This window comes from Trachemys scripta, chromosome 7 (assembly GCF_013100865.1).
Source record: "Trachemys scripta elegans isolate TJP31775 chromosome 7, CAS_Tse_1.0, whole genome shotgun sequence".
Taxonomy (NCBI): Eukaryota; Metazoa; Chordata; order Testudines; family Emydidae; genus Trachemys; species Trachemys scripta.
This window is the reverse complement of record NC_048304.1, coordinates 95,627,524-95,654,783: the sequence shown is the minus strand read 5'-3', so window position 1 is coordinate 95,654,783 and position 27,260 is coordinate 95,627,524. Positions and strand designations below refer to the sequence as shown.

General features: G+C 36.8%; 1 protein-coding gene across 9 annotated transcripts in view; it reads right to left on the bottom strand.

Annotated features, from left to right (window-relative positions):
• CPEB3 (cytoplasmic polyadenylation element binding protein 3) overlaps positions 1–27,260 on the bottom strand; it is a 183,171-nt gene that overhangs the window by 50,763 nt on the left and 105,148 nt on the right. For 5 of the 9 annotated variants that reach the window (XM_034776644.1, XM_034776643.1, XM_034776642.1 and 2 more), the window contains exons 5-7: positions 14,174–14,197; positions 6,623–6,790; positions 4,796–4,885 (exon numbers count right to left, since the gene is read on the bottom strand). The exons of 2 other annotated variants lie outside the window; for them this stretch is intronic. In XM_034776644.1, the coding sequence (XP_034632535.1) occupies positions 4,796–4,885; positions 6,623–6,790; positions 14,174–14,197 (282 nt within the window). The remainder of the gene's footprint in view (positions 1–4,795; positions 4,886–6,622; positions 6,791–14,173; positions 14,198–27,260) is intronic. 2 more of the 9 variants (XM_034776645.1, XM_034776647.1) reach the window with 1 other exon arrangement.

The following is a 27,260-nucleotide window of genomic DNA, read 5'->3' as shown; positions in this document are numbered from 1 at the left end:
TGGCATTATGATCACTAAGCTTATTTTTTAATAAAGATATTTGTGCTGCTCAAGGACTTAATGGTATTAGTATTAAATAGTATTAATTAATATTAAATAGTAGACTATTTAAGCCAAAAAATGTAGTTCTAGTACAAGAGATTGTTATATTAGGTAGGAGACCATCTCATGTCCACAAAATCCAGAAAACAATTTTTTTATAGGAAGATTAACTCTATATCACAAAATTTCTGCCTAATGTTTTGTAAGCTACGCTTGGATGCTGTCATCCAAGTTGTGCACACAGACTCATTTTGCCTGTGCACTAGAAGAACCACCACAAAATACGGTGTTCCCCAAAGGAAACTGGCCAAAATGTCCAAAAAGAGATTTTGATCTTCAAATGTTTTATAAACAGTTTAAATAAAAATGGAAAAGCATAAATTTAAAGTGATGGCAGCATCCTTTTAAGGTTAATTACAAGACATTAATTCATCTTAGAATCTCATTTTGGAATTCTTTAGTGTTTTTGCATACTAAAGTGCACTGCTGAGTGGACTCCTGTTAAACAGAATAGATTGTACTAAATATTCAGAAAATATAGACCAATGGCTCCTCTTGGATTTTAACAAATGGGTTTATGCTTATATTACTCCAATCTTAAACTTGGTCCATTCACTCCTAGTAAAGTAAGATAATGACTTCACAATAGTGCTTGGTGCAGGCAGTTCCATGTGTAGTATTTTCTTGCTGGTGAAAAGAGATTACTGTTTTCCCCTCAGTGTCCCCCATTAAGTAGTGTGAATGGAATGGAGAAATGCAGATGATATATTTCACCCAAATCCCTCAGAAGCACTGGAAGGTGACTGGTGGGAGAGAAGACCAGGACAAAAGTATTGGAAGCGAGCCAGGGAGAGGAGGAATTTGGGGCAACCTCACTCATTCTTCCCTCCCCCCGCCCATTCACTTAATCTCATTTTTGCCTGTGTGTTTAATTCCACTCTGACCTCAAAAGCCTCCCAATTATCACATTAGCTCCACCCACCCCACATCCTACATCTTTTTCAGTCTCTGGAACCCATTTGTTCTTTCCCCATCTCCTCCCTTTCAAAGTGGGGAATGGATGAAACCAGACGCTGCCTTCCCTCCCTCCCCTATTCTTGCTAGCCATGATCCAGTGAAGGGAGCAGCACTCAGGCACCTTTTTCGAAGGTGTCATAGCAGCTCCCACTAACCATGTGAATTTCACACTCACTTTAGTCTTCGGAAAAATAAATACTTATCACAGAGAAACAAGTTAGTCTTTAAGGTGCCACCAGACTCTTTGTTGTTTAAGTAAGAGGGGAGATATTCTTTTCAAGTTTGCAAGCCAGTACTACATACAAGGAAAAGTAAAACTATTTTAAAAACAGTAGTGAACTATCTGCTTAACACAAAATAATGTATAAGAAACAAGTTAATTACTGCATTTGGTGTATTGCTCAAGTTAAAAATGTTAAACTCTAGATTTACTGGCCAGTATTAAAAAAAAAAAATCATATTTAAATTAAATGTCCAGCTTTTGCCTGAATAAAATAGATTACCAGGTCTAAAGTGGCTGAGTCATAGTTATGTATTGCTGCTTCCAGTATTTTTCTTTAGAACTTCTCATTATTTCTTGAAATCTCATAAGTATTTAAAAGAAAACTCAACCACAAATCGCATTTAAATTCTCAAAACTCTGCAATAAAATACAAGTAAACGTGTTACAATTTGAGCATCTGCTTCCCCAAGACTAGCACATGGCATTTATAATTTTGCCAGTCCCTTTAAGCATTTGTTTAGGATAGGTTATGAAGTATGCAAGTCACCTAAAGAATCTTCAGGCAGCAGTAATAATTTGGCCTTATTCAGAAGCAAAGCATTTGATTCACCTCATGGGAGGCACTGATAAAAAGAAACAGCATTGAGCATTTCAACACAAAGCAGAAAAATGCCATGCAAAAGCAGTAATTTAAACGTGCAAGGGACTAGAAATAGCCTCTTACACACATTGTCAGCTGCTGCTAACAGCTTCTCTTGTTCAAGTGCATAATCTACACATTTAGTGACAAAGCAGCTGTGTATCACCACTACCCTCGTCTCCCAGCAATCCAGATTCTGCATTTACCAAGGACAAAATGCATACTATATAAATTGTTGTTTTTTACTCAGGTGCTTTTTTTTTTTTTTTTAAAACATCCATAAAGGTGAACTTGTGATTGATAGCCAAGCCATTTTAAAAATAGAAGGCAGATGCATACTTACTCATTTATGCAGTGAAACCAATTTAGAAAACCCTTTAAAATATATGCAGACAATTACAGTATTTTGTAGTGTTAGACAAAATACATGGTTTAGTCCTTTCAGTGTCATGTCTGATGAACAAGGCCAGAATTTCCTGCAGTTTTTTGTTACAAATACTCTGCCATCACATAAGTGTCAGTAGGCTACGTTGACAGTACTCTACACTCTAGGGCCAGGTTCTATCCAGGTATTTACATAGCCTCATGACTAGCAGATGGATCACCCAGAAAAATTCATGAACTTTTTCTGATACTGCAGTAATTGAGGGTGCCACACATCAGGCCATCATATGTGACATTGTGGAGAAGTTAAGAAAATTCTTTGCATTGGTCTCCACTACCGGGGATATGGGGGAGATCCTCACATGCGAGCCATTCTTTTTAGATGACAAATCTGAGGAATTGTCCCAGATTGAGGTGTCAATAGAGGAGGTTTTGAAACAAATTGATAAATTAAACAGTAATAAGTCAGCATGATCAGATGGTATTCACCCAAGAGCTCTGAAGGCACTCAGATATGAAATTTCAGAACTAACAACTGTGGTATGTAATCTATCGCTTAAATCAGCTCTGTACTTGATGACTAGAGGGTAATTAATGTAATGCAGATTTTTTAAAAAAGTCTCCAGAGGCAATCCTGGCAATTACAGGCCGGTAAGGCTATCTTCAGTACCAGGCAAATTAGTTGAAACTATAGTAAAGAACACAATTATCAGACACAGATAAACACAATATGAGTCAATATGGCTTTTGTAAAGGGAAGTCATGCATCACTAATCTATGAGCATTCTTTGAGGGTGTTAACAAGTATATTGTAAGTCAAATATACTTGATCAACAGGCTTAGTACAAGTACAAGTGAATCCTAAAGACAGGCATGCTGGAAGGACGATGCTGAAGCCCTGATTGATAACTAAGAAGCCAGTTATAAATAATCAGGAACAGTTGGGACTGACTATTTAGCACTTTCAGACAGACATTCTAGAGCAACTGGCAGGGGCTTTGAAAGTTGTTTCCCATAATAGAATCATGACAGAAATAGCAGAGAGGCTGGATTCCCTTGTCTTCCACTAAAATAGATCTTACTCAAAAACATTTTTACAAGTCTGACAGTAGACTGATTTAGCCTCCCGGAATACAGAACAAATCTGATCCTAACTAATGAAGTCTCATGTTAATCTGCAACAAATTTGTAATTAAATTAGTTATTCACAAAGTCACAGCAAACAAACTTGTGGAGGTCTAGGAGATATCAGGTCAAGCAGGAACTCATTTTATTTCTTGGCTAAAGCTAGAATAGGAACTCTCTGACTAGAAAGAACCTAAAGCTGTGTAAGGCACTACATTAGTTAGTTGCAACTTTTAGGAACTACACTCAAAAGCATATGTTCGCTTCATCTTATTTATACATGAGCAGATGTTCTAAAACAGTGGTTCCCAAACTTTTGTACTGGTGACCCATTTCACATAGCAAGTCTCTGAGTGTGACCCTCTCTTATAAATTAAAAACACGTTTTTATATATTTAACATCATTATAAATGCTGGAGGCAAAGCGGTGTTTGGGGTGGAAGCTGACAGCTCACGACCCCCCCCATGTAATAATCTCATGACCCCCTGAGGGGTCCCGAACCCCAGTTTGAGAACCCCTGTTCTAAAATAACCACTGACAGCAGTTTTCTTTTGAGACAGAAATGTCCTAAATGGTATTTGCAGGAGACTTACTTGTCACAAAGAAGTTACCATGCCTCAAGCAGTTTAAAAAACTTCTGGTAAGAGTAGCGGTTTGCACATAAAAGTGCATCTAAAAAGTATAGTAGGAGTGAGAGCTCAGTGACCAAACACAGTACAATGTGCTGCCAAACCAGCCTTAAGAACAATTGTGAATATTCATGGCCAGGGGAGAATGGAAGGATCTCTGAATATGAGTGCTAACCCACCCTTGTGGCTACAGATGGTATGCTATATAATAGTTACAAAAATGCAGGAGCTGTGGGTATTCAATAAAAGAAGGAATGCATAAAGCCAAGAAACTCTCCCAAACCACCTCCTCCCCAACCCAAAACTGGTCTAAATGACGTTTTTCAAAAGTTTCAATGCCATGGAAGCCTTGTTTACATTAACATTCTTATTGTTGCTACTAAACTGGCAGAGCTCAATTAACAGGGGAAATTTTGCAACCCTCCCCCCAGAATACAACTAGCTTAAATACAAATTCCTGATTCACTAAACTGAGCAACCTCCACTAGCAGAGTACAACGCAAATGGGACTCCATAGATTCACTGTTGAAAAAAACCTTTGTGTTACATGGACTGCAATTTCTCCTCCCGCCCCCCATACACAAGGTATCTGCAGAAGAATTGTAATTGAAAGAGACTGCAACCATCTTAAAGAGTCAAAGCTGGTGGTTTTAATGGATTTAATGTTTTTAAAGCAGCAGCAGGCATTTCCTCGTTCCAGAACAGCCTGTGTAGACTTATTTTAAGCTAATTACCTTTAGGTGGAAAATATGACTTGCTTTCAGCTTTGTGAGGCCAGTCCACCACAAGAGGTCCAAACCTACGAAAGCTGGCAGTGATTTCATCTACAAAAACAAATAAGGAATCTTAAAGAAAATCTGAAGATTAAAAGTGGCAAAAAAAAACATTCTTGTTTAAGAAAATGTTAGAGACTGAATTTTCTGAAGCTATTGAAAAAACAGGAAAAACTGAAATGATGAATACGTGAACCTTCTTGAAATAAATATGCTTTTTTACCTCTACAATACTTTGTTGCTTAAATACCACTAGTTTTGTCTTTCACTATGCAGCTTCACAGACTAAAAGCAGATGTGCAGCACTGTTACAAGACAGAATTTTCTGTATTAGTAGTAGTAATGATGAAAACCAGAAGCCTTAATACAGATTTGCCACATTATTTTTTTAAAACAACCAAAACAAGATGAATCTGAACCATCTTAACTCTCAGACTTCGGAGATTCAAAATCTGGATCTGAGATTTCTCAAAGTATGGGAATCAGAAACTGCATTTGATCTATTAGAAAGGGTGTGTATTGCAAACACTGAGCTGAACTCTGAATTCTGGTTGAGGCCTACCTCTAGATATTTGTGGTTAAAAGTAATTAGCTTACCAAACAAACATTATTTAATCACAGTTTTAAATACAGACATACATACCCCAAAAAATCAAACCAACCAAAGAAAAAAAAAAAAAAGTTATTCCACATTTACAGGCTGTTTGTTTTGCAAGGAACTGTAACTTTTCTGAAATGTTTTTGCAACTCTTTTTATAGAAGGAATATTAGTCTTAAACAAATGGATCTGGAAGAAAGGAAAAGCCCAAGTCTAAACCAAGATTTCATTATTTTTAAAAATTCCCTGTACTATGCATTCCAATAGAGCTTTATGAACTGTAACTCACAGCAAAGGTTGGAGATCTGGCTTCTGTTCCTGTTGGAGTTGCTTAAACAGAAACTCAAGACTCAAACCTTTTGGTCAAAATAAGTCCCATGGGAATATAGGGCAGTGTTTTCACAATGTTTGATGTTTAATATTATTTCTTTAATATGATATTACATGGTTTGGCAAAAAGCTTACTACAAAGTCAGCTTCAAAAAAAGCCTTTCTTTCCCTTGTGATGCATCCTTAAATTCCTGTACATGCTTAGTTAATAGTGGATTCTTGGTATGGTAGGCAGGAATTGAAGAATATCCACAATGGACTGTGGTGAAAATATGTGTTTTATTAATAAAACAGATCCTCAATGCAAACAAATATGATTGTAGACAATAACCTAAATATCTTTTTGCAACCACACTAAATAGGTCACATTTATAAACTGATTCACTGTAAACATCTGTTAGAAATACCCAAGTAAATGGAGTCTCATTTTATTAACTAAAACCTATTTTTATTACAATGATGGACATATTTAACAAGTATAGGCTGCCATTTTTCTCTCTTTTTTTTCCCTTTCCCACCGTGATTAAGAGATGAAGTAGTCCAGGACTTTTGAGGGCTTTCACCAGTCATTTAACCCTGTATTTCCATCAATTTCTTCACTTTATATACATAGACACACACCATTCCTGTGGAGGTTACGTGCTTACTAGGGCATATCAATCCATCACTCCTCCACAGAGACTGACAGCCTCTTCCAACCTATAGCAATCTGCAAAAATTCCAAGCAGATTCCCAAACTCAAGTTGCCTTTGTAATATCACAACACACTACCAGCCACATAGCCAGGAAAAGTCAGGATTTTTATAAAAGAAAACCAACTCCCACCCCCACCAATTGTACACATCACGGATTCACAGTACCTTCATCAATGTCAGGAGGCAGACCTCCAACAAACACCTTTCTAGAATAGCGTTCCACTCTTTCACCATTCTGACAGCGAGTTGGAGAGCTGAGACCCGATGATAAAGACTGATCACCATGACTGTCGTCTAGGAAGCCATCTTCAAAAGGAAAGAGTGAAGACCGACCTGTAACAGATTTGGGAGTTTCTAGAATTAAAATTTTCTGGAGAAATAAATGTTCCTTTAAGAACCCAGGCCTACTTAAATATGCCTTTTTTTAAAGTTATGTTTTACTTCAACAGAATTAACAGTTTACTCTAAAGACTAGATATTGCAAATGGTACCATACATTGTGTCTACCACCACCATCAGTACTACTGTCTTCAGTAGGACTGTTGGTGGTAGGAAACAATATGTGTGGTCATGTTTACAGGATAAGCTGCAAGAGCACAGCACTCTCATATGCTAGTGCCCATCACTATCTAGATTATAAAATCAGCTATTGAATGTGTGCAAGATTACAGTTGCCTTTGTTTTGTAATAAAATGAAGTGATAGGTCGGTTTTTACGTAAGTAGGTAAAACATCTTTTTCAGTGTAATTATAAGCACACTGTTAAAGCAGTTATGTTTTTAATCCCACTCTCCCTTTCTTTCCTTATTTAGTCAAATTACAAAAATAAATATGCAACAAAAATTCTCAACTATAACTAGCTCACTATCTTAAAACACAGACGCATCTATTAAAGACATTCCACTGTTGCCAATAGCCAGCATTCAAGCAAGTGTTTTATTATAGGTGTCGTTTACGTTTTCCCAAAGCTACAGTTGGATAACCTTTAAGTATGAAATAGGTATTTCTTCTAACTTGAGATAAATGTTTCAGCTATATATATGGAAACTATTAACTACAGCTGGCTAACAAATGAAAGCAAGGAAAATGATCTGCTTTCACTGTCTAGCACTGTTACTCAGAGAGCCTTGTGAGTGAGATTTAAATTTAAAACAGACCCTCTCAAAACTCTTTACTGTGAAGTTTTCAACAAAAAATATTTTCACTGATTCTTAGAAATTAATGCTACAAGAGATACACAAGATCATTAGGCTACTCCACTGCCGGATTATTCCCTACAACGTATTTTCTAGTGTTTTTCCCCAGCTAAGTTTAAGTGTGCCAAAAAGCTGTGGCTATCACCTTGTCCCTCAGGAAATTCAAGTGAGGGAAGACCCAGAACAGAGAGTCAAATGTCAAAGTGAGCACAGGGGAGTTTGAACTGAGTGGAAGTTGGGTAGGGTGGTTTAGCAAGAAGCTTAATTGATTAGCAGGCTAAAATATTTTAAAAGTCCTTTATCAAATAATTAGATAAATCAATAAAAAACAACCAAACAAAAAATCTTATTCTCTACATGAAGAAAAATTACATCTAGCTCAAGCTAGTACCCACTGTTAACACCCAGTTTGACCATGAGAGTAGTAGACCAGCAGCAGAATATTCAGGGTGGGTACTACCCAGTTTACCGCAAAGAATGAGTGCCAAATGACTTCTTGGCTTGTGCCCACCTAATGTAAGCAGCTCATGACTCTCATAGCCAAAGTACAGCATATCTGCAGTCCAGAGTTGCAGAAGTGGAGGAGCAGAGGGATGCAGGGTCTGCATATAAGGAACATCATAGAGCTTGCCCACTTCTGAACCAATTTCCCTGAACAGCTGAAGAAGCCAGTCTCATGATTGGGAGAGACTTAGATGGAATGGAAGGACTCCCTCATTTAGATGGGACTCATGTTCAAACTCTGATGCGGCTGAATTTTCCCTCATATAGAGAGGCAGTTGCTCTAGGGGGATGGATTTGTAATTGGAAGATGAACACATATTGTAGAGGATTTGATTATTATAAATATAGATAGCTGGGTATGCAGTGACCAGAAGAAACACTCATTAACTTCTTTATTGGGTGCAAAGATGCTGTATCTCATGAGACATCTAAACAGACTTCCAGATAGCGCTAGGTAGGAGTTGGTGGTTATGGTACATATTGTTATTAATGAAGTAGGGAGGTCTAGAATGGGGGAAAATAGGAACTTAGGGAGCTTAACAGAAAGCCAATAGGTGCTGAGGAGCACTCAAATCAGGTAAAGGATGTCAATAGCACAAAAGGTATCCCTTGTATCTAGCAGTAAAGGATAGGCTAGAAATTACAACTGAATTGGGCAGGGACAGGTTAAGATCAAAGGTAATTTCTGTTAAATTAACAAGGTTTCATTCTAAAAAAATGAAAAAATAGGCACTTGATCAAAAATAAAAACTATAGATGTTTACATACAAATGAGATGCTTAAAAGGCAAAAACAGATGAACTAGAATGTCAGGCAATGAAAAAGACCTTGACGTAACAGGCATCACTGAAACATGGTGAAATGGCAAATGTCAATGGGATACTGCAATACCTGGCTACAAACTATACAGGAAGGACAGATTAGGTCAAGAAGGTAAATGAGTAGTAGTGCTGAACCTAAAAGATTGCACATACTCTAATAAGATAAATATTCTAACTGGTGATAAAAATCCCAAGTTATAAGAATACAAATATCCTAGTAGGGTTATATTAACAGCTTCCAGAGGAGGAAAAAAGATATTGAGGGCATAATGTTGATAGAGATCAAAAAGGCAAAGTCTAATAAAACTATAATGGGGACTTTACCCATATATAGTCAAATCTAATAGTAATAGTTAAATGTCACAGCGAGACAAGGTTTAGAGAAGCAATTTTTCAAAACTTGAACAACTGTTTCATGGAATTGATAGATTTAGAGAACACAACAGGAGAGGTTATTCTTGACTTAGCCCGAAGTAACACACAGGATTTAGTTGCATGCGTGTGATGTGTATAGGAAATTCGGAGGCTTAAGATGCAATTGCAAGAGCAAAGATATAAAAACAAGAAAGTATATCAGAAGTAGAAATCCTGGCAAACAAGTGGATGCTGGACCACCATGGGATAGATAAAGGGAGCAATTGAGGAAGAGAAGGATAATGCTGGAAAAATAAATAAATTCCTTGCAATTGTCAAAAAATAGTAGGTTGTGGTAGGCATCTCCTCAAAATTGTTTGACGAAGACAACAACAATAATGAGGCAGTAACAGAGACTGAGGTGTCAGAAGAGGAGGTTCTGGAACTAGTTAAACTAAAAAGCAATAAGTCACCTGATCCAGATGATACATCCAAGAGTTTTGAAGGAAATCAAGAATAAAGTGACTAACTTATTAGCAAAAACAGAGCATCAGCTACTATGACAGATGATGGAAGATTAGCAAACGTTGTACCTATATTTTAAGAAGGCACTAGGGATGATCCAGAAAATTACAGACCAATAAATCTTGCTTTTATACCTAGTAAGTTGGTGGCAACAATAATTAAAAATAGAATTAAAAGACACCCTGAAGATCATGACATGACACGGTCTAACCAGCATGTCCTCTGCAAAGAAAAATCATATTTCACTAATTCATTGGCGTTCTTTGAGCAGTCTTATAAAATAGTGCATGAAGGAGAAACAGTTGACCTAATTTATTTGGATTTCCAAAAGACCTTTGACAAAGTCTGTCATTAGAGGTTACTAAAAAACCTAAATAGTCACGGTGGCAGAAGGAATTACCATCATCTTTCAGAAACTTAAGAAATTGTAATTTACTATATATTGATATAGCCCACCTAGCACAAGGTCCTGACTTCACTGGCCCCTAGGAGCTGCCAAAACATAAAATGTTAACCAAAAATAAAGGATATCTTCCACTGTTTGCTGTGTTGTTGTAGCTGTGTTGGTCCCAGGATATGAGACACACAAGGTTGGCAAAGTAGTATCTTTTATTGGCCAAGTTTCAGTTGGTGAGAGAGAGAAGCTTTTGAGCTTACACAGAGCTCTTGTTCAGGTCTGGGAAAGGTAATCTGTCACAGCTAAGTACAAGGTGGATCAGATTGCTTAGCGTAAGAAATTAATATGTTTGAATGGTCTCTTACATGTGAAGCGGGCAGTTTACACCTCACATGTCTGTCACAAAATGTGGAATACCTCATCCAGTGCACTAAATGCCCCAGTAACTATGTGGGTGAAACGAGACAATCACAATGCTCTCGAATTAACTCAAACAGAAAATTAAGACAAAAACACTATCACCCATAGGCAAACACTTTTCACAAATGATCACCCTATATCTGACATATCTGTCCTCGTCCTCAAAAGAAACCGGCATAACCCCTTCGAAAGATGAGCCTTAACAACAATACTGGATTTATGGCTCATTACAACACTTTATAACCCACTTAACTCTCCTTTCTCCGAGACTGCATAGGTATTAACTGCTTGCTTAACATATTGTAAGAAATCATTCAAGGTGAATTCCTTATACTAAACAAGCGGTTCAACCTTGTACAGTAGAACCTCAAAGTTATGAACACCTCGGGAAGCGAGATTGTTCGTAACTCTGAACAAAACATTATGATTGCTCTTTCAAAAGTTTTCAACTGAACATTGACTTAATACAGCTTTGAAGTTACTATACAGAAGAAAAATGCTGCTTTTAACCATCTTAATTTAAATAAAACAAGTACAGAAATTGTTTCCTTACCTTACCAAATCTTTTTTTTAAACTTTCTCCTTCGTTTTTAGTAGTTTATGTTTAACACAGTACTGTATTTGCTTTTGGTTTTTTGTGCACCTCTGCAGCTGCCTGATTGCATACTTCCAGTTCTAAATGAGGTGTGTGGTTGACCAGTCAGTTCATAACTCTGGTGTTTGCAACTCTGAGATTCTACTGTATTTAGCTGTGACACTGAGTATCTTTCCCAGACATGAAGAACGCTGTATAGCTCAAAAGCTTGTCTCTTTCACCAGCAGAAGTTGGTCCAATAAAAGATATTAACTTACCCACTTTGTCTCTCTAATAATAGATCAGAAACTTAAGAAAGTTTTAATTGCTATAATTTTGAGAGGGTTCATTAAAAGCTTTTATCTATATATTTTTATATATAAATAAAATAGCCTCTGCAGAAAAGTTTTATAAATATAAGACAGCTCAATGCTTAAAGCAATTTCCTATATATATATAAATTCATAGTTCTGAAAAAGCATAAACATCTAATATAATGTGGTGATTTATAGTTTTATATGGCAGTTGACTAAGACAGAAAAAAATGGATGCAAATTTCAGGAGAAATCTAAAGAGCAAGATTCATTAACAAAAATAAACACTTCTTTACTCCACCAATTACAATATATATGAGTATTTCACATGGGAAGAAACTGAGATGGGATGAAGAAAGATCTTTTAGGTGAAGAAAGGATATTGGGAGTCACAACTGTTAGAACTTGGCTGGTTTTTTTTGTTTTGTTTGTTTGTTTGTTTTGCCTTTACTGTAAGTTTTATAGTGCTTTAATTGTATACCCTGTCACACAGTCACCATAGTTAGTGCCACATTCTAAGATTTTCACTCACCTAATAAGACATGTAAATTGAAATTTCTGCCTGGAAATACAAGAGTGGTTAATGGTATCAAAGTGACTTTTTGGGGGGTTAAGTTTTAATTGCTATAATTTTGGGAGGGTTCTCCTCAATTTTAAAAGATTAACTTTCTTCTGCATTCCCAGTGCTGACATGCATAGATGGGGCCCACTGTTCCATACACTTGTTTTATGCCTATGTTAATTACAATGGTTGTATAACAGACTAGGAGTACTGTGGCAGTGAATGAATGCACCGAAGGGTTTATCATGTTGACATATTGCCCACCTAACTAGAGATTTTTTCCCCTGGAGGACAAAGATATTAAATTAAAAATGCAAGATGGATACTTAGTTATTAAAACCTACTAAAAATTCCAGCTTTAAATGTAATCATATTCTATGGCCAAGATTGTCTCCCTACATAATTTCAAATCACAAGCTCATGCAATCTATATACCGGTCTAGCCTCTACCAACATACTGATCTGTCCACCTAAGTCTTCAGTTTTTTTCACAATATAATGCAAAACTCTGGATTGCACCCAATAAAATAAAATACTCCACCATGATATAGTCCGTGATATATTTCACTGCGTAAACCGTACTAAAATGCATTTTTAAATTATTTCAGTGTCATGTAATCAAAAATAAAGATAAAATAAAAAGTATTTGCAAGTTATAGGTGCCAAAAATCTACAATCCGCAGCATTGTATCTTCTATTCGATAAGCCATTTTAAAAAAAAGATTTTAACTGCTGTTGTAGTTTTTTTAAATCTATATTTTCCCTTAAAAGATTTTCTAAATAAAGAGAAAAAATGGTTTTTAAAGGTCATTCAAATTTCTGAAAGTTTAGCTAAGTAAAAAGGTGGTTCAAACCCTGGAACTGGAATAAATCAGTACTTCAAGCCTCAGAATTACAGTTCCTTACCAGCAGTTTAATTTCATTATTGATACCATTGATATTAATTGCTCATTTTCATGACTTTTAAATTCACTTAAAGTTGAAAGTCATTGTCCTATAGCAGTGTTCTTATTTCAAGAATCTACAAACACTGAATTTGTCAGCTCTCACTCAAATTACTATGTGTACCACTGTCATCTGACTCACGTGTCCGGTGTTCTCTTATACCGCATGTGTAGGGTTTGAATTAGCAATTCAAGACACAAAAAATTTTGAAACCATCCTAGGATCAATCAATAAGCTCATATAAACTTAAGAGCTTCTGTTTAGTTGATTTTTTTTAAAAGCTTTATACTAGACACACAGCATTAGGAGGCACAAGATAGTTACAATGTAATACATCTTATGGCACAACAGCACTGTGTATCTACATACAGGGTAAATTAAAGGTACGGTGGGGAAGGGGGGCAGGGTTGGGTGGTTAACAAGCTTGATATTGTCCACAAAGAATAAATATGTAGCAGCACTTTATGACAGATGATGTACTATCTTTGCAAATTATTTTCAGTTTCAAAGTAGAAAAAAGTTTCCTGAATGTTGAGATGTAATACAAGTGTTTAAATTTAATCAAGTTTTCCTTCATTTGTTTAATTACAGATATGTAATACTAAGAAAGATGACCAGTGTGGGCATTGACAGTATCTTGATTGAGACAATCAAATTTATTTATTTACTGAAAGAAAACAAATCTCACTAATGCAGAAAAGTGTTCCTTGTGAAGCTTATCAATGAACCAGTTAACATTACATTTTCAAAAAACACAATGAGAATTTGAACTTATTTCCCCTTTGGACCACTAAACAATATTAAAAGCAGCACATCAATCACAGAACACGTAAATAACACAAGATAATCATTTGTAAGCAACAAACTGGAAGCTACTGGTTAGAAATCATCATTTACTGTTTTAAATTATGAGAATTAAGAGCTTTATTTTGAAAACAAAGTAAAAGAAAATCAATTGAGATATTTATGGCAACTGATAAACCAAAGAGATTGAAAAATTATTATATTGTCATAACCTGAACAGCACTAAATATCTGTTTCTCCCACATCCTTAAGTTGGCAAGCAAAACCTTTAGCACATTTTATTTTATTTTATTTTATTTACCTCTTCTCCGCCCATAGCTCCTGGCTGCATGTAAACACAGAAGAGAATTGTTGGTACTTTTGTCATAGAACAGAAATTAAATTTAGATTCAGAAATAAGGAAAATGTAGATTTTTATGTTTTTCCCTTTGCACTCTCCCCGCATTTTTTTTTTAGAATGTAGTTCAGACATTTCAAACAACCCTAAAAAAATACCTTTAAGAAGACATAGCCAAGATAAAATTCTAAGCACATATGCCCTGCAACATTATTCCAGATAGCAAAGAATATTTTAAAATTATGATGCCACACAAATCCTTCATAGGTGTTGGAAGTGGTGATGCACATATGCTATAGTAATTCTAATTAAAGGGAGTAATTGTGCAGGAAAAAAACATTTATAGTTTTGAAAAACTATATTTAAACATCAAGGGATTTAAACAATTAGCCATTCTACAAAAGTGATATAAATTCAATAATTAGTAGGTCATCCAAACCTGTTCATATTGATTTGAATGGCTACAATATACAACTTGAATTTTTTTATGAATAAATCCCAAAAATTATAAAACTGTTATGATATCTGCATATTGCATATCTGCATATTGCAAAATGAAGTCACACACACAGAATATGATATAAACTGAAACGGCTAAATGCATTTAAATTTGCTTTCTGAAATTTTAATGCATCATAGAATAGTTTGGAGCATTGTATTTCAAAACTATACTGAGAACTCAGCCCAACAGAACATATCTGTGCCCTTCCAAAATATTTACAATGCAGGCGGCCATGGATCACAAATTTCCCATCCATGGAAAGAAAAGTCAATCTGTAACAGAAGCCAAAAAACTCTAGGTATATGGCAGACAATTGCTCTGCCACTTCTGTTTGGTATTGTGGCAGGGTGGAGCATATTCATGCAAAGTACAGAATGGGGAGTGCTCCTAATAAGATTCATGATCTGTAACTGCATAGTTGGGGGCTGTTTAGGCCTGGAACTGGAATTTCCTGGTGCAACATTTGGAGGGAAGATGGACTAGCACTGGGCCTGGCTGCATACTGGCTCGACCAATTCTTTAAGGTAAGAGCTGGCGGGCGGGGGGGGAGGGAAGAGAGCTGGTCTGAGGGGAAATTTCCACCCCTCCTGTTATTACTCATCTGAGGTGGCGGCCTCATTCAAGGTCATCCTCCTACTGGAGGAGAGCTGCATCATTCCCTTGATAGCAGATTTTTTGGTTGATGGGAAGGGGGTCATCTTCAAACTACATGTACCATTTCTTCATCTCTTTGAATGAATTTAGAACAAAAACCAGCCAAAATACCAAAGTATAAATGATATTGTAGGATTCAGGTAAAAAATGAAAGACAGTTGGTTATGTTTACTGTGAATATTTAGGCTGCCTCTATACCAGGGGTGGGCAAACTTTTTGGCCTCAGGGCCACATTGGGGTTGCAAAACTGTATGAAGGGCTGGGTAGGGAAGGCTATGCCTCCTCAAACAGCCCCCTCCCACTTCCCGCCCCGACTGCCCCACTCAGAACCTCCAACCCCCCCTGCTCCTTGTCCCCTAACCAACCCCTCCCAGTACCCCTGCCCCAACCAACCCCCGGAATCCCACCCCCTATCCAACCTCCTTGCTCTCAGTCACTCACCCCGACAGGCCCCCCAGGACCCCACACCTATCCAACCCCCCCGTTCCCCATTCCCTGACCCCGCCCCCGCACAGAACCTCCACCCCATCCAACCGACCCCTGCTCCCTGTCTGCCCCCTAGGATCCCCCATCCCTTATCCAACCCCACAGCCTTGGCCCCCTTACTATGCCACTCAGAGCAGCATGTCTGGCAGCCGCACCGCCAGACCGGAGCTAGACACACTGCCGCTCTGCTCGGCAGGAGCTCACAGCCCCGCCGTCCAGAGCGCTGCACCTGTGGCGGTGTGGCTGCGGGGGAGGGGCCGGGAGCTCAAGGGCTGGGCAGGATGGTCCTGCGGGTTGGACGTGGCCTGTGGGCCATAGTTTACCCACCTCTGCTCTATACTATGAGCAAGGTTTGACAACATGGCAATAAAAATCCACCTGAGTCTTTTCTAAACTACAGAATCCATCATTGCTATTGCTTCAATACAGTTATGCTGCACCAGTGGTGATTTATGGGTCCCAGTTTTCATATTGATGAATCACTCATAGTTCAAACCTTTGCTGCTGGAGAAAGTTTTCTGCAAGGCTGGGTAGCAAAGCATATAATGGGTTGTATTTTTCCTAATGGCAAAAGGTTGTTTTTAAAATGCAAAAGTTAGTATGTACAACCAATTACAAATGTAGCAAAAACAAACAACTGCTCAACTTCAACCAGCAAGATATTAATTTTCTATAACTGAATTTTGCGTTTGTTTGTCTTTTACCCCAACGTTAAATTAGACATTTTGGAGATTTTGCTTGTTCCCCTCTTCAGTTTTTGGGACATTTACAATCACGTTCCTGCAAATTGTCCCAGTAGCAGAATGAGAGTAACAACAGTCCCTGGCTAGGCAGACCAATATATATTGTGAGATCATAATGGAAAACAGGTTTCATTAGACTTCAAAAATAGTAACAGCTACACAATAAGCATGCTCACAACTGATTTTCAATTGTTTATCACTTAATTCCTTTCAAATATGAAACAACCTTCCTCAAAAAGTACTTTACCCACAAAATAAGTTGAGAATGTTTTGGTTCATCCCTGTAAGTTATTAGTGAGTCAAAACACCAAGAACATGAGCGATTTTCCTTGTATTTATCCCACCCCCCCAATTCCATGCTTTATCACTATTTCAAAGGAAAAAATATCATGGAGCTATGTATATGTGTGGAAACTGGGTTATAATAGAACACGATATAGACAATTATACCATTACTATCAAGAATGCCATAATTATGAATGCAATTGAAATTTATACTTAATTTTTAATACACATTTTCATTTCAGACTGTTTATTTTCCTCCCTCTAAGTATTTAAGAGTACCAGGCTACTGCACTAGAATTGCTTAATTTCTAATTTCCTCTATTGTCTCATCCAGACCATGGTCCAACATTACATTCCTTACACAAGCAACATCAATAAATGGGCATGTCTCAACAAGCAAAATGGGTGCATTTTTCCAATCATGATAACTTGGCATGTTTGAAAAGCACTGTTAAGATGCAGGCTAACATGTCAGAAGTGGTGTTAGCTCACCATCTTGTAGCCTTAAGCTAACCTAATTGAAAGACACCCCCTCTCTCTCGTCAGGTTATGCAGTGTTGCTACATTGGCCTTACTAGTGTTACTATCTTATTTATTTACACATTTACTATATGGGACGGTGGAGGTCATATTTATACCATTAAAAACATGAAAGTACTGATATTATATTTTACACACACACACACACACACACACACACCCCTCTAAATTTCTCAGGAAAGACTTTTATAAAATGACCTAAAGATAGATATTCAGTGACAACAATGCTCAGGTTTTCTGATATGCTGACTAACAAAATGCATAAAGAAAAAAATGAAACGACACAGAGAAACTGAGGAACTACACTGTATATAAATTTTTATTCAAAATGTTGTTTAATTAGTTAGTGTTATGGAAAATAAACTGAATGACAACAAAATACCAAAATAAGCTTCATGTGTGCAAGTTAGTGTTAGAGTAAAGAGCTTTTCAAGTATCATATTAAAATAACCCAAAAATAAATGAGTCCTTTTACAAGATGTAAAATATTCCCAAACTAATTGGTCTAAAATAATCTGAACAGAACTTGATGCTGCCATGCAAAAAAATTATTCAAGCAAACATCACAGAAAGTGGATTATGATATTAAGGAACTCATGGGTTACTAATATAAACAATTAAAATTAAGCTATAAAAGAAAATGCAGCAGGCGAGTGCTTATCTAGTTGGGACAGCTGACTGAGGCCGGAAAATGGATAAAACAAACACTGAAATGCTCTGATAATATAAACATGATTAAAATCAACCCTGACGGGCCTGTTTATTTTTTTAAATCCCAAATTAATAAAATCATAACACACAATAGATTTAAATAGAAAACCATATGCATTTTTCCCATATGAAAGAAATAAGACCAATTTCCTCATTTTAAAATATATTGTGGTGATAAAAGTTGGTCATAAAATATAAACATTTATATGAAAATTCCTTTGGACAATTCTATTCAATATTTATATTCAAGTTGATTTTTAAAAAGCGCTAAAACGTCATTAGACCAGGGAATTTGGGAGTCAAAATGTACTTTTTATATTTCATTCAGCAATGTCACTGTTACACATGATACAAAACAAGAATGTTCAATTTGAGATAAAAATTATATAGTACCCTGCCTTGTTTACAGCACAAAGTCCAGGCCATTGCAGACTTAGCTAGAAGGAGTAGTTCAATTAGTATTAGTCTGGTAGTATGGATTTCAGCTAAGTGTGACTCACCAAATCTGAATGTAGAGAGCTTCCAACAGGCTTTGCCCAAAATATAGTTTACAAACACTAATGGGGAGAAAACACTTAGAAGCTAAACAGTTTTGAAATTATTGCTGTGGGAAGGCAGCAATGCATCAACAGGAAAATGAAAGAATCATCTACTTACTGTAATCAATAAGATCACAAGTGCGGTTATTACTGCTTATGAAATTAGAAAAAACACTATGGTGGAAATGGCAACAGATTTTAGCCACCAGAGAACGACAATCACTCCCCCAAAATGCACTGCCCGTGGTGCCAAATATAGGGCCCTATTTTCATAAACCATATTATGAATAGCTTCAACATGCAAATCAAAGACGAGTGGCAGTCTCGGGTACACTGTAAATGAGACAGTCTACAATATGAACAGATATAATTCAGGAGCACCATATTTTAGTGACATAATAAAAAGTTTTTCAAAATTGACTCTTAGTGTAAACTTAATAAATGTGCAACTGAAATAACATTAGCAATTAGTTTCCCAATAGGAGGAATCCACTATGGAAACAATTAGTGTGGACACTATTGTCCTGTTTATACCGGATTGGCTGGTTATCAGAGGTTTAATAGCTATTATAAAGTGTAATTTATATATACACATACAAGCACAGCATGCATAAAAATTTTGCTATTTTGAGAAGTGAAGAGTCTATTTACCAGGAATTATACTGGCACAGACTCACCCATGGCAAACAGTAAGGATGTTATACAACTGCAAAACCATAACTGGATGTTTATTTCTCACTTATGCAATTCCCTGACTTTTGGTGGTGTATGATTTGCATAATGACAGCAGAGTTATTTCTCAGTTTCTGGCCTGCGTGCAAATCCCTGAATTCTGATGGACAACAACTTGGACTGCAGAGATCTGCATAAATATTGTATAGCAATTATGCAGATCTAGGTATTCCAAAGGGTTACTTCCCATTCATGTTTCCACAACGAACATGCCACTTCAACTTCTGACTCCCTTCCTGAGCCCACCACTTCACCTACCTCTAGAAATTCAATATAATTTAATTGAACAAGGAATTGCTTGTATGACAAGGAAGTGGGAGAGAGGAAGTTGAGGATTCTACGCCTTCTTTAAGGACACAAAGGAGAAGACTATGGTAAAATGGGAAAGGGATTATAGATGGGAAATTGAATTGAGAGCAATTGATAATATGAGAAGAATTGAAAAGTAGAAAAGTCATACATGACTGAGAGGACCACAAGCACATTTCCAGTACAATAAAGTGCTTTCTGTTAACTTGGTAATAATCACATACTGCATAAACTAACTCCTTGAAAAGAAACACGAGCATACTGTAGCAGAAGGGGAAACCAGTACTTTCTCAAGCCATACACACATCGTGTTGTAGGAAAATAGAAAAAGGTAAACACCAAGAGTGAGTGAGTCTAGAGGATGATGTAATTAGTAAAGCCAAAGTAACATAAAATGCAGAGCAGAGGATTCTGACAGTAATAATAAATAAGGTAAGACTTGGAACTGTGGCTAGGAATAAGCATTGAGAGAGACAGATCTTAAAAAGGGAGCAGGGACTATTTTAACAGCCTAGAGAATGGAAATGAGAGCTGATTTATTAATAGTAGTCTAAAGAATCAAAAAGTTATTAATATAACCCAATCACTATCCAATATTAAACAGTTTTTAACAAGGTTTGGAATACAGAGATGTCAGCTTTAGTACCATGGCTAACACCCCATTAAAAAAAATCCTTTTAACCTTTTATAAAAGATGAAAGAAAAGAAAGAAAAAACAGCGAAAGCATTTTAAATGTGAAGTATTAAATAAGGCATTCCTTTTAACATCCTTTGTTCCCTTTTGCTTTAGCTGGAGAGAATTTTGGAGGGGAAAAACCCTTGTTTTACAGTCTTTTGTGGTATCAACGATGGTAATAACTGTGCTTTTGGGGGGAAAGTGAAGAAGTTAGTTGACATGGGCTGGAGTGGTCATAAGCTTAACACCGTACTTAAATGGTATCCGTAAACTACTTTCTATTTCAATTAATTTAGTCTTTTTGTCGTCTGCTTGCATCTTTTAAAAATAATTTTATATATAACAGGACATTGTGACAATTTATGAACTTTCACTCACTTTTAATTGTTGAGCTGACAATTAGGGTATATTTGTAGGCCCAGCTATCACAACAAAATGCACAATAATGCGGATGCCAAAAGGTAAATACAACCTGTTCTGAAAGCAAGGAGGTAGAGAAGCGGGGGCGGGAAAATGTGGTTATATGTCCCATACTTAAGTCTGAAACATGGTCATGTTAGTTGGAGGACATGTAACAAGAGACAGCAGAAGACATTTCACATTATATTAATTACCAGCCAACATGAAACTGCTTTGTGTTAACTCAGTAATTACTATAGTACTGTCCATAGCGTCAGATTCAGAAACCTTTAGTCTCAGATTTCAGGATATGGTTATCACCACTAACTGTGATGTCATATATAGATGATAAAATTAAGGTTTTTGGATAATGTACTAACTGTGCTCAGTTACAAAACTGTTACATAGAGTAAATGCTATATCCTTCACAGTATGAAGATGTTTTAATGACTTTAATGGAGCTTCTTTTGAAGTAATTCAATAATTTTGCTAACAATGTTTATTTCTTATAAAAAGGCAGTTAATTAAGAGCAGTTCAGGACCATCTCACTTTGCATGGGTTACTATCTTTACTGTCACCATTACTGTCTCTCAGAAAGAATAAGGACGGGCATGAAGACCAATTATCCTCTTACATGTAGTAGAGAAGTTTGTGTCATGACAGGTGCCAGTTTGGAAGCTCTGGAGACAGAAATTCTCTATATAGAGCTTCTCTACATTGTCATGCCAACATGCCTCATCTAAGTCTGAAGAGGTCACTTCTGTATTCAAGTCTGTATTTCAGTCTCCATTCCCAATCAATCCTTGATGTGCCAACAATAGTGCTAACTAATGTTAATTGTGGTGACATTTTTTGGTATGCTAATATATGCACTAGGAAATGGACTGCGACCCACTCATTTCACAGAGGTCACTGAACAGCTATTAGATGGCAACAGCTTTCCACCAGCCCAGGATGCATTTTTACTAAATCTATATTCCTTTGCCAATATTGAGCTGTCCCACTCCACCTGCTGTAACAGTAAGACAAGCTATACCAAAGTTTTTAACAGTTTATTCCATGAAACAGTCTGTAAAAAAAAATGTCAAAACAAATGGGATACATGGGGGAAATGGGAATTATATGTACTATTTCCAAGTGAAAAACTGAATTTATAAAAAGTAAAATCTCACTCCACCCATGTATTTACATTCATAACAAAAGAATGGTATAAGAAAATACCATCCAAGGACAAATGAGTCAGTATATAGCATAGTAAAGCTACAAAAAGGCAACTATGTTTATTGTATATAAATTTCTGTAGAACAGCAATTCACCAGACTATTTTCTGCTTTGCTTAAAAACTGGCAGCTTTGTCAGGACTTTTGAACCTTACCTAGTTGTCTGTGGCACAATTTCAGTGTGACCTGTAGCCCATAGGATTATTTTGCTAGCTATTATATCCTACTAATCCAGCCAGCAGTATTAAAAATGTTTCTTTTTCTGAAATTAATCCATTTTATTCTTATATTTTATCAGTATTAATTCCTTGGAATTTAGGATGTGTTGAGGCATGTGTTTCCCAATAAGTTTTGCTGAAATGCAAGAAGCCTACTGGCCTGTAAGATCTGCTATATAGTAAAAATCAGAATTAGTTATAAATATGTCAGCATAAAAGCTGGCAACCTTTGGCACAGATAAGAATGGTCCCTGAACTTTGGGGAACCAAAGGGAGGAACTATCCACATCACAGGTTTATCCAGCTTCTACAACTGGTTGGTAACCGCAGGGTACACCACAACTCAAGGTCATCAAGAGAGCCTAGGTTGGCAGTTTTGGAGTGAGATAATCCTTATTAATATATTTAGAAAGTAAGTGTCATAATCCACTAACCTATAGGAGAAGGGTACCCATAAATTTCTTAGGGTACGGAAACAGGATTTGGGTATAGTAGGTTGGACCTGAATTACATAGGTCAGGATCCTATAAAATACCTTGTAAGAGAGTTAAGTTAGTGAGTTCTTTTCTTAAACCATCTTCTTGTAGCTGCTTTTGAGTTGGTTCTTTTCTTCTTCTATCATGTTATCAACTCAGCTTGTGCAGTATAGTATAACTGCTCAACATTCCTAACCATTGGGGAAGTCAGCACCATCGCGTAATCGGGCATGCCAGGAGCGAGGCTGGTCCTTCACCTCCTATTACTGGGTCTTCAAGGAAGGGTTTGAGTATGTTAGGTTAAGGTACTTATAATAGAAAGGTTACTACCAGGAGTTTTGGAATTCTTTTACTGTTTTGCAGTTATAAGTTTCATTGCATTTCTTATTTTATCAATTTGGTATTGTCCTCAGCGTATGTGTTCTTGCCAAGCACCCCGAGAGTCCTCTCCCGATATACAACTCTCTAAGTTCTTGAACTCTGTAGTCTGAATTGGACAAGAACCTATAAAATCTTCTGGTCCAGATGTGATCAGTGGCAAGAACTAATTCATCAAATTCAGGTCAACAATGCCAAAATATGTCTATTCACTCATTCCCTATACACAGGGACTGTTCCTCCCTAGCCACACACCCTCATCAATGCCAATAAAACATCCTTTAAAGCATGAAAGGGAAGAACTTGAAGAACACACAGGGTTTTTAAAACCTTACACTTTTGCAAGGTAAATTTAATGTTTTAACAATGTGCGAAAAATTTCTAGGGCCAGTTTTGAAAGGTTGCTTATTTGGTTAAGCAAATTTAGGATGAAGACAAGTAGAATGTAATGACAATATTGCATTAAGGCTATCCGTTGTTTCCATGAAGCAAAAACGGAAGAAAACTGAAGCACTGCAATTTTAATTGCATCTCAAATAGTTCTGTGAATCTGATGAAAAAAGCAGAGTTTCAAGGACTGCTATTTCCCCACATATCTGCTTACAAAATCTACAACTGGCATGAAATTGCATTTGAAAGACTATCATATTGCATGTGTACAAGAAGGTAGAGTAACAATTTCTATGGGAATTGCTGAATATCCTGTCTTTTGTATGTTTTTTTTTAAAACATTTAAACCTTATTTCTTTTTATGATACATATTGTCTCAAGAATTAGCTGCACCATTTCAACAATAACAAATCTTAAGAAGACTGAACTGGAACATTAGAAGTTATCATAATGAAAGCATCTGTAAAGGCTTAAGCCTGGTCTACACATAATTTTTGAATATAGTGTAACTATATTGGTTAGGGGTATTATTTTTATACCAAGGTGGAAAGTGTGGGCACTCAATATACTGAAAATAGTTGGTGGAGAAAGTAGGGGCTTGGATTTTTTTAAAGAAAGACCAGTTAGCCCATCCAATTACAATTTTGTCTCTGGCGAATGCACTTAAGTAATAGTGCTTGGTAAACATATGCTGAAAAGACCATTTACTTTGCAAATCTACTGAATTGACACATAATGGACATCGACATGACCTTCAAGAGCCGAGCTTTCCAGTCAGTAGCAGTGAAAAGTGAAAAATAGTCTTCTAGACATGGTACTCTAAGAAGTTAGTCAATTAGCACCAAGTGAAACAAATCTGAGTAAGCTCCCTTAGAACTTTAGTCAACTGCAGTTAAAAGCCTAAAGCTTTAGAACGAGGGGAAGGGCTTCCTCAGGATGGGCATGCATACAGCTCTGACTAGTTGCACTGGAACTCCATAACCACCATTGGAAACACCTTAAGATAAGTCTGTAGCAAATTAATTTTGACAAGTTTATTGTAAAGTCATTAAGTCACTAGAGACTTAAACAAGCTGAAGACACAGCCATCAAGAAAATCATCTTCCATGTACGAAACTTGAGTTCACATACCCAGTAGATCAAAGGGAGCTTTAAGTAGCTTAGTTATGTCCACATTAATAGCTTGTAACATGGGGGATTTTTTGGAGGAGGTTTTCAAATGCATTAAACCCTGTTATGACCCTGATCACATGGGTCTATAGAGAAGCTGGTCTACTTTCACTATGTGCATGGTAGGAAATGGTACAGATGCCAGATTAATTTGTTGAGAAGTGGTCTTTAAGCCAGATTTGAACAAAAAAGGTCACCAGTCTGTGTGAGATATGTAAAAGGATCTACAACCACAAATTGTATATATCCTTCTGGAACACTCCTAATAGAAACAGAAGGAACATGAAACACCTACTCAGAAATAGTATCCATCTGGACTTCTACGGACTTTCCCTTCTACTGGCAAGGAAAGAAATCTTCAGCTGAGATATAGATGGGTGCCTGGTTCTCTGATCAGATGGCTTAAGCAGAATTAAACTTTTCTGAAGCTATACAATTATATGACAGTTCTTTTAAATTCTGTACTTTATAGAACTGGTTGGTATGTCTTGCTGGGGGATTTGGCCAATTAGAATACTGTAAAACTAACAGTTAAATTCTATAAAACAAGCTGGACTGTGGAAATAGTCTGGACTATTAAGTACATTCCCGTTACATGGGGAACTTCCTCATTGCAGACCTAAACTTCCACACAGTTTTGTCCTAAGACATTTTTATCCAAAATGGAAATTATTTATTCTCTGAACTACCACTATCTTTTCATCTCCCTGAAATTTCTTGTCTGATCTTTTCCTTTTAGAGTAGGTCTACAGTGAGATAAAAGACACGATGCATCAAGTGCCAGAGCCAGGTCAGCTGACTCGGGCTTGTGGGGCTCAGGCTGCAGGGTTATAAAATTGCAGTGTAGACGTTCAGGCTCAGGCTGGAGCCACTATAATTTTTACTGTCCTGCACCCTGCGCCCTGAGAGCCTGAATCATCTGACCCAGGCCAACTGCAGCTGTGTTGTGAGGCTTTTATTGCAGTGTAGACATTCCCTTAAGATTAGGGCAGGGATAATGTCTACATCTTGTATAGCACAAACACATTGTTACTGTTTATCAGAAAAATGTTATTTCAACAGAATGAAATCCACACCACTGATGGGTGATGCAGCCAGAAGTTAATTTGTTCAGGTCATTCCAAATTCAAGCAAATATAAAACCACAACATCTAGTATTCATATTGCTTTAAAATAGGTCTTTTGTAAAACAAGTTGCATTTTAAGAAAGTTAAAAATACTCTCTAGTTCTCTTAATTATTGGGATCAATTTTCAAACCCCCCATTTCATAGGAAATACAACCTAGATGGAGCTACTATAAGGTAGCTGCATAAGTGATAAGAAAATCATTCCCAGAAAGTAATCATCAGTGGTTCATAGTCAAGCTGGAAGAGATATCAAGTGGGGTAAGGAATCAGTTCTGGGTAAGATTCTGTTCAATATCTTCATCAATGATTTAGATAATGGCATAGAGAGTACACTTATCAAGTGTGCAGTTGATACCGATCTAGAAGAGGTTACAAGTGCTTTAGAGGATTCAAATTCAAAATGATCTGGACAAACTGGAGAAGTGGTCTGAAGTAAATAGGATGAAATTCAGTAAGGACAAATGCAAAGTACTCCACTTAGGAAGGAACAATCAGTTGCACACATACAAAATGGGAAATGACTGCCTAGGAAGGAGTACTGCAGAAAGGGATCTGGGGGTCAAAGCAGATCACAATCTAAATATGAGTCAGTCTAACACTGTAGCAAAAAAAGCAAACAATTCTGGGATGTATTAGCACGAGTGTTGTAAGCAAGAAACAAGTAGTAATTCTTCCACTCTACTCCATGCTGATTAGGCCTCAACTGAAGTATTGTGTCCAGTTCTGGGTGCCACATTTCAGGAAAGATGTGGGCAAACTAGAGAAAATCCAGAGAAGAGCAATAAAAATGATTCAAGGTCTAGAAAAGATGACCTATGAGGGAAGATTGAAAAATTTGGGTTTTAGTCCAGAGAAAAGAAGACTGGGGAGGAAAGGGGGGAAACATAACAGTTTTCACGTACACAAAAGGTTGTTACAAGGAGGAGAGAGAAAAATTGTTCTCTTTAACCTGTGAAGACAGAACAAGAAGCAATGGGCTTAAATTGCAGCAAGGGTGGTTTAAGCTAGACATTAGGAAAAGTGTCCTGTCAGGGTAATTAAGCACTAGAATAAATTGCCTAGGGAGGTTGTGGAATCTCCATCATTGGAGATTTTTAAGACCAGGTTAGACAAACACCTGTCAGAGATGGTTTAGATAATACTTAGTCCTACACCTTGAGTGCAAAGGAGTGGACTAGAAGACCTCTTGAGGTCCCTTCCAGTCCTACAATTCTATGATTCTATGTAAATCCACACTTCCTTAGTATCATGAATCAAAGTATATGCATTTCAAAGAAAAATATATTGAATTAAATTTTTTTTTAAAAGACCCAATAAAGTCTTGTAATGTTCAAAAAAGTCACAGTTTTAAAGTCCAACATCTCTAGAGAGCTGAAGGGCTAGAAGCAAATGTTTCTCTCACTAGAAAACTGGAATCTCCCTTACTTAGTAATATAAATTCTTGTCAGAAAAGAAGGAACCAAATGTGTGAGGTTTGTTTTATTAGTGTTTTAT